At 37.7% G+C, this 8,765-nt stretch overlaps 1 protein-coding gene across 2 annotated transcripts; it reads right to left on the reverse strand.

Annotated features, from left to right (window-relative positions):
* Positions 1-704: 704 nt before the first annotated feature.
* Positions 705-8,482, reverse strand: CENPW (centromere protein W). 2 transcript variants are annotated; one of them, XM_008054052.1, is made up of 3 exons: positions 8,252-8,482; positions 2,627-2,740; positions 705-849 (listed from the first exon to the last, which is right to left on the reverse strand). In XM_008054052.1, exons 1-3 carry the CDS (start codon positions 8,375-8,377, stop codon positions 823-825), a joined length of 267 nt encoding a protein of 88 aa, XP_008052243.1. In that variant the 5' UTR covers positions 8,378-8,482; the 3' UTR covers positions 705-822. The 2 variants fall into 2 exon arrangements, with proteins under 2 accessions (XP_008052243.1, XP_021566116.1); XM_021710441.1 differs by having other exon boundaries at positions 8,195-8,482.
* Between the last annotated feature and the right edge of the window lie 283 nt (positions 8,483-8,765).

Genomic DNA, 8,765 nt, shown 5'->3' on the forward strand with positions numbered 1-8,765 from the left:
CTTCATGTCCTTGTCAGCATTATTCACTGAAATTAGACCAGTTATAAACAAATCAGCTTAACCTACTTCACCTAAAAAGAATGTTAATGTATAGCCAGTCAGGAAAAATGTCAAAATACTACCTCCTTTATGCTTTATAAAACAAACCATAACTGCTATAAGGCAAGCTTCTTACCACTTGGTTTGAGGTCTCCCAGTTCACAAACTGTTCTTTCATATGCACAACAAACTTTTAAAGTTTTCCTAACTTGACCTGATTTTATTTTTGATAAATGAAAGAGAGGGAAGAAAAATTTTGGCCCAAAACCGCAGTTACTACATGGGAAATTATATCATTACTATTGGCATAATGTTAAAGTAGCTTGTATTACTTTGGGAAGGCATTAAAAAGCTAAAATTAATATTTAAAGTGTACCTAGATTTGACTGTACATTGACTTTCATCAGATTAAATCCATAGTTAATTGTGGCTAAATCTAAATACACATAAACTTAATTCTAAGAAATACATCTCTTCAAACTACTTAATATAGTAAAATCTCACTTTTAATATGTAAAACACCTACAATGGCAACAGAAGCAAAATGAACTAGAGACCACTTAAAATGAAAAAAAATAATTACAGAAAAAAAGTAAAATAGTTCTATGCGTTTACTTGAAATATTTCAGTGCCAACAGCAAAAAAAATACAAACACACACATCCCTGAACTAGTCAATATTTTAATAATCCATAATATTAGCTGATATGTTAAAATGCCTTTATGAGTTGTTACCACCAAAAATAATACATCATAGAATTTTCAAGAATGTGTTCTTTGACTTCTAACCTCTGCTCTTCTTTAGAATTACCTGTCAGAAGGAAAAAAATAAGATTTAAATTACACCTTTAGAAAATAAAACATAATTCCTCAACAAAAGATTAAATAATCCTACATGCATAATACGCAAGACTGAATTTATAAAACCCAATTTGGAAGGTAATTAGGAAATCTTTTGTTATCAATGGTCTTATTAGATTTCTCTGATAATCTACTTCTCTCCATGAATATGAGATATGCCTACAGTCTCAAAATTTGGCTTTACAGTTAACTCTAGACACTAGTATCTTTAAATGTAAACCCAAACTGTACAGATTAATAGTTTCAAACCTGAGATTTTTAGACAATTTTAGTGATCCAAGGAGTAAAATATTTCTAAAACTCAAAAAGCCTATTCTAAATCAGGTATTTTACAACTATAAAATAGTATAAATACACTGCAATGCCAAATGTCTTATGTTAGAGCAGAAATTATATCAATTTGGAGACTGGTCATCTTAAGGGGAACAGCTTGCTAGGTAGACAATTTTCAAAAAATATAGCCTGTGACAGAAATAAAACTAAAGGAGATTTTTAGTTGTAAAATGTCTAGAGTATGAGGTCAGAACATTTCAGTTTTTTAAAAGCACTTCTATTTTAGGTAATAACTTATAATTTATTAATAAAACAAACCCTAAATTTAAAACATATACTTTTCAAGATATTAAGCCTTGCTTTACCTGCAGAAAAATGAGCTCCATCATCTTTCATAGTCTAGAAACTTGTTGGAATGTTTATAATTGCAAGAGAATCTAAAACTCCTAAAAAATGCCAGGGCATGCACATTTCTAGGTTTCCACAAAAGTCATCAAATAAGTCTAAACTCTACACCAGAAGGTATTATATACTCAAAGAAGGTATTATATCCTCAAATGAATTTACAAAATGCTGAGAATATCATGTACTAAAATAAGTTTAAAAATACTAAGTTAAACAGAGTTCAACAGGTTTCCTTATAGTTATATTTCTCATAACCTTTCATAACCTTACATAACTCTAGTTATATAAGAGTTATAAAAAACATTAGTATTGTGAAAAACTAGAGAAAGGGTACATTTAGAACTCAACTATTTTTACACCTCATTAATTACTTCAAAATAAAAATGTTAAAACCAAAAGTCTACAAATACGTAGACTGTCAAAAATAACTTTCTCTTCTGTATCATCCCCAGGCAACTATGGTTGCCAGTTTCTGACACTTTCTTATAGAAACAAGTCCTTCAATAACATTGTGGCTCATCTAGGAAGTATAGTGTGTTAGGTCATCTACACTTACCTTGTTCTGAAATAGAGCATCTATTTTATCTTTTGGAAAGAATGTTTTCAGGAACATATTTGGAAAACTCTGCCCTAAGAATCATATTCTTACATCATATAATAATGCCAGTTAAAAGCAATCTTCTCTGCTTATATAAAAGATTTCATTCATAAGTCACTCAAATCTCAAAACAAAGCTAGAAAATCAATAACCAGGTAATTAGGATAATTTTAAATGATCAAGAAGTAAGCTTTGATAAATTTCAAGGTGATATATGCTCTTAGCCTACAGATTGGCAGTCAAACATTCTTTTTCCCCTAAATGCCCATGAATCTGACCATCAAAAATCTATAATATACAAATGGGGGAATCTAACTTCCAAATTAAAATCTATTAACACAAAAAAATCAAACATCAACTCAATCAACAAAGTTAAGTAAAGCATCTAAATCAAGAAGAGGTGGTATTTTAGAAGTTAATTTTTGCTCAAGGAAAAAAATTAAGATTTTACCTTTGCTGCAGTCAATATATGCTCCTTATTAATGATTCCACACTTATTCTCACAAGCATTTGTCCTGGACTCTTCTGCTAATCGATGAACAAACAGTAAGCAGTTCAGATGGATCTTTAAAAAAGAAAACCCAAGTAGATTTTTAAACTTAAACACTGATGCTTTGAAATAATTACTTCTAAAAATTAATGAGCTTGAAATGTATTGTTATACTATTTATTATTGTGATTAAGTCAATTAACTCTTCTATTTATAATTCTATTTAGAGTTAATAGAATTCAGTCTAATACAAGTCCATCTTGGATTCCCTCAAAGAGACTTAGTCATCGTTGCAAGACATAAAACAAGTCTATACAGGTTGACCAAAGGACATAGACAATAGCATGATGGTAAAGCATCACTATATATCAAAACTTATGTAGGGTTGCATTAAATAACAAATATTCCTGCTCCAGATTCCAATTTGAATTTATAACTTAAGATTTCCAAAAATTATAGATCATAACATATCAACAACTATAGGCTATTATTCTACAATCTAAGGTCTAAGAAGATTTTTAAAAACAGATATTTAACTTGAAATATCTATTTTAAAAAATGTTAATCGTTGAAATTTGTAAAGTTTTCTGAATTGAAAAGCTTATGTACAAAGGTCAAATTATTTGTAATCTGACTACTATCACAATCATATCTACTATTAATCTTTAGTCTCTTAAAAAATTATAAGCAGACTGAAAAATTCAAAAACATAAAAAAACACAGTTATGTAAAATGTTAGCATTGGGGGGAGCTGGTAAAGGATGCGTGGGACCTCTGTATTAGTTTTGCACCTTCTTTTGAGTATATAATTATTTTATTTTATTTTTATTTTTTATTTTTTTGAGTGGGAGTCTCACTCTGTCGCCCAGACTGGAGTGCAGTGGCCGCTCCCGGCCGAAGCCTCGACCCGCTGGGCTCCAACGATCCTTCCGCCTCAGCCTTCCGAGTAGCCGGAATTACAGGAATGCACTACCATGCCCGGCTGATTTTTTTATTTATTGTAGAGATGAGGTCTCGCTGCCCAGGCGGGTCTCGAACCTGCGGGCTCAGGCAATCCACTCACCTCAGCCTCCCAAAGGCGCGGGATGACAGGCTGAGCCACCGAGGCTCAAAAAAATAAATAAATAAAAATAAAAAAAATAAAAAAGGTAAAACAAAAAATTCTACAAGATGGTACACTGTCAAAAATAAGTATCTCTCTCACATTATCCTCCAAATAGTCTACACTTCATCACACATTCTTACAGAAACAAGCCCTAATATAAGCAAAGCATATATATATGCTTTTATATATATATTTTATATATATACAGATATACATAATTATCTAATATAAATAAGCTCTACATCTTATATACCATATTATATATATATAAAATATCACTATCTGAATATGCAGAATAACACTTTGTTAGGTATTTTACTCAAATCAAAAAAAGTACTACTTAATCTACATGCACATTCCTTGAAAACAGTTAGGTACACATAGTCCAAGCAATAGAATATGTAAACAGAATTGAAGTCCTATCTCAATCCTCCCTCTGAGATTATATGTAGTATTTCTTTATTTATATCATTTCTATCATTGTTCACATCTTCCCCCCTTTGCTTCTGCCAGGTGCCTGAGGGCACTAGCAACTTAAATCCAGTTGGACAGTATCTTTACCATGTGACTTCTTTTGTTATTTATTTACATCATAGCACACGATCTTTATAGTTAGAACAATTCATACACAATACTTAACATTCACTATTTTGTATACTGCACACAAACACTCCAAGTTCACTACATGTTAAACAACTAGTAGTGTGGTGTTTTAATACTTTATATAATGCAAAAATCAATACTCTAAAAGATTTTTAAGAGTCTTTGAGTGATATTTGGAGGAAATGGGTTTGGAAATGAAAGTTAATAAGAACCTATGGAAGATGATATTATTCTGACACTTTTTTGATGTTCTGACTACTTTAATTCGCACAGCAACTCTGAGGTAAAGCACACTTATTCTGATTCTTTACATAATACCATGTCATTTCAAGTATATTTGTTAAACTGCCAGTGATAGCCCATTTCCTCTGGTCGCAAAAACACTCTATATTATGACATAATTTCATTTGTTAATCTCCATTTTCTACTTCTAAAGAGAAATAGTTTCCAGACACCCTCAGGATAAATTCCAAGTTCCTTAGCACTAAACCCCACTTAACCTGGCCTTCCCAGTTTCATCCCTTACCTTTCTCAGCTTCCAGTGCCATACTAGGCCTTCTGAACTCCCATCCAAATTCAAATGCCGCCTTGTCTCTAGCCGTGTTACGGGTTTACAGACTTCCCCGAGAGTCCAACTTTCCCCACCGCGTAAGGTTATGTTGATCCCCAGTACCCTAAACTTCCTAGCACTGTGCCCACTACATTGTGCTGTCGTTTCTCACTGTCTCCTCAATGTACCATAAGGGCAAGAACTACGTCTACCTTTCTCAGCATTATATTCCCAAGGCCTTAAGCCTACTGCTCAACACGCAGCAAATAATTATGACTGCATGAAGAAAAGATTCCTCCACATCTCCCCAAATAAGGCAAAAAAACATTTTTTTCTAAATCAACCCCAATTAAGCCACTCTGTTTTAAAGACTTAGTTCATTAGCCTACATGGAATGTCCTGTCCTCTTTATGGGTCTGAGCCATGGACACTGATACAAATTAGCATTACTTTTTCAGATGTCACAGAATTTTTTTTTAAGCAACATATGTCTATGTCATAAAACAGTTAATTGCACTCACATGCACTAGGCTTATTTTAAGTGGTTAGAACAAAAAACTAGTTTGTATTAAGCTAAGAATTCAAACCTGGAAATGATCATCTATTTTTTTTTTCTTTTTCTCAAGAGTTTTGTCTTTGGTAGACTTGGAACTGCCTGAGGTAAAATGATAAGCTATTAAATCAAGCATTTACTTTTAAAAAATCAGCTTGCTTGAAAAACAAATCAAAAGACAATTTACAGAGAAATATCCACTTTTTTGACCATCTCAGCTGACAGGAAGACTGGGTCAGTCTGATTGTCTCCTCTGTTTGTCATAACACTCTTGAATTTTCCATAAACTATAAGCACCCAGATATCTGTACAGCATTCCTTTAAATTTAACAGATGTTAAATTTCTCACTAGGACTGGCCATGGGAATATGCAATCAAATAAGATATAAAGCAAACAAAATAACAAAAAGCGAGTACAGAAGAACTATAAAATAACACAAAGAAATTGTAAGTAAAATGCTATAAATGACATCAATTTGCATATAGTTATCATGCATTTTCAATATCAATTGTACACTCAGAATGTTCAAGGTATTATGCTAAACACTAAGAATATTAAAAGTTCTCGAGTTCCCAGACTAGAGGAACACTCAAACCCATAAGGAAAAGAAAGACAAATTGTGTGACAACAGATGATAAAGAAGAAAAGATTGATCCTTTCTAAAGAGATTAAGAAAGGTTCACTTAAAAGTGCCATCTGAACTGGATTTTGAAAGAATTACAGTTTGGAGTGAAGACATCTTCAGGCAGAAGAAATATGTACAAAAGACAGCATAAAGGTAGATTCATTTTGTGTTAAAGAAAATGGGAAACAGAAAAAGAGATATGGTCCCTTTCCCTCAAGAAGCTGATACCACACTGGGAGACATCAACATATGAAACTCCTGAAAACAGTGTTAGAGTCTCAATAGCTAAAATGTATGAAGCACACTCTCACTACCATCCAAGTTCAGAAAAATTAAGAAATCAAAACAAACTTCCTTAACTATAGAAAATTTCATGAATGAGGTGGGACACCTGCTGGGTACGATTATGAAATGTTAATGGTGAGCAGAAAACCATAAGCAAAGAAACTACGGTGATGCACACCATATAAAAGGAAGTGAGGAAAACTGTTTAATGAATGCTAAAGACAAGCATACTACCTGGAAAAAGCTGGTGGCCAAAAGATCTTTCTGTTCCCCGCTCCCCACTACAACCGCTCGGAATTTCAGTTCCCCCTCGTTCCCATGGCACCTAGATCCCACCGGCCCATGGATCACTTTGGGGCACAAGGGGGAGATGTGGGAAGATGCTGACAACTTGAGAAATTTCTGCCAAACCATCTGCACCAGCTGCCAGTCTCCTGGATACCCGTGGTCAGGCACATCCGCTCTCCCACTTTAGAAGCCCCAGTGAAAATTCCGAAATAAACTACCTAAAAATGTTTTCCCAGTGAGTTTCACTTGAGTCCAGCGCATCTCTAACACCTCTGCCACCAGCATGGGGTAGTGGGTTGGGATGGGGATACAAAACAGCATATGTTGCCCTTTCCTACAGGATCCAGGAGAGGTACAAAAAGGAAGACGAGAGATAGAAGTCGTACTTCTTGGGGGGATGGGAAAGGAGGGCGGAATGTATTCTGGATACCAAACAAACAAAGGAAAAATGGAAATAATTCTACTCCTCTAGCAAAAAGAAGGCAACAGAGGACATGAGGAAGCTACAGAGAAAAGAGCTGTTAGAGAAACCAGTGTGGTTTAAGAACAGCTGGAAGGACGTCTTCCCAAGGCTATCCATGCAGTATATCGTTATTATTCACAATTCTTCATCTTGATCTCCTGCAAATTGGGAGTGTACTCATAATGGTCTCTTGACTCAAAGAGCTTTTGTGACATACCACAGGACGTGCCTCCAGTGGTTTAAACCTAGAGAAACAGTGTTCACTCTGCTAAAGGAATATGCATCCCAGGCATTGAACCCACACACTAAACTTACTTCAGGACCTACAGTGGTTGGGTGGGGGCTATTTATCAGGAGCGCATTATCCCTCAGGTGTTATGAGTCAGATAAGCAGGCTGTAGTGGTCTGGCTTAAATACCGAAATATTATTTGCCTAGGAAATAACATGTCTGGTAGTCTGGCTTAAATACTGAAATATTATTTGTCTGGGAAAATGAACTCACAGTTGTGGGCATTCTACGTACAAAAAAAACCCCTTTGGTTTATCGTATTAGCTGTATTTTAAAGAGTTCCCTCGTTTCCGTGACAATTATCCTTTAATTAGCAGCCTAGCCAGGAGGAAGCAGGGCAACGTGTGTGGTTAGCAACGTAAACAGAGCAGGGAGGGTGGAAAGAAGACAGACACTTACAAGGCACGTCGGCAGCGCCTTTTACAGAAATGACCGAGCTTGAGTTCAAAATCTCTTTTTAAAGGGTGTATTTCTCGCAGCTTTCGCGCGTACACAAGCCACAGTGCCAGACAGTGGAATCGCTGAAGAGCGAGATCTTAAAACTATAAGCGGGAAAATGGCTTTTTTTCCTCCTTCAGCAGTAGTGGCGAACAGCCTCCCTTTTAAAAAGGTCCCCATGTTGGCATTTCGGCGGGCCAAGTTACCACGAAGCATCAGGAACACCAACAGGCACGCCAGGCAGGGGCAAACCCCTTAAAGGTGGGCAGCTGCGTGTTTAAAAAGACGGGTGGGGACGGAGCCATCGACGGACGGGCGACGGAGAAACAAACTTCCCCCACTCCCCCGGGCCCCAGCCCCGGCCCAAGAAGGGGTGGAATCTCACCAGCAAGTCGCCACTCTTCTCCAGACGGAGGTGAGGCTTCCGTCGCTTGAAGACCCGCTTGAGAAAGCCGCGGGGAGCCTTCCGCTTGACCCGCTTCCTCCGGGGGACTGTGGTCGAGAACGCCATCTCCCCTTCCCAGGGACCAGCCGCCTGGACGTCCGGGGTCCTCCTCGCACACAAGCTCACGGCCACCGGGGCCTCGAGAACCGCCCGGCCCCTCGGAGCCCCTGCACGCCCGAGACCCAAGTCCGAACGTTTGAATCCCCCGCCCACGGCGCGCGCCCGGCGCTCCGCAGTGACGTCCGCCCGGCGCAAGCTCCGCCCCCCGGAGGCGCCGCCGAGCGGAACGCGGAGGCCGCCCGCGGTGGGCGGGTCTCGGGAGCCCGGCGGGGAGGGAGGGGCCCGCGGCGGGCTGGCGTCGCTTTCTGCTTGCGTCACCGCTGCGTGGTGGGACGGTCTCGCCCGGGTTCTCTGGGGATGGTTGGGAATGGCGGCGAGGGTGGCGGGTGTCTGC

Source organism: Carlito syrichta, unplaced genomic scaffold (genome assembly GCF_000164805.1).
Source record: "Carlito syrichta isolate Samal-C Ts95f unplaced genomic scaffold, Tarsius_syrichta-2.0.1 Scaffold288980, whole genome shotgun sequence".
NCBI lineage: Eukaryota > Metazoa > Chordata > Mammalia > Primates > Tarsiidae > Carlito > Carlito syrichta.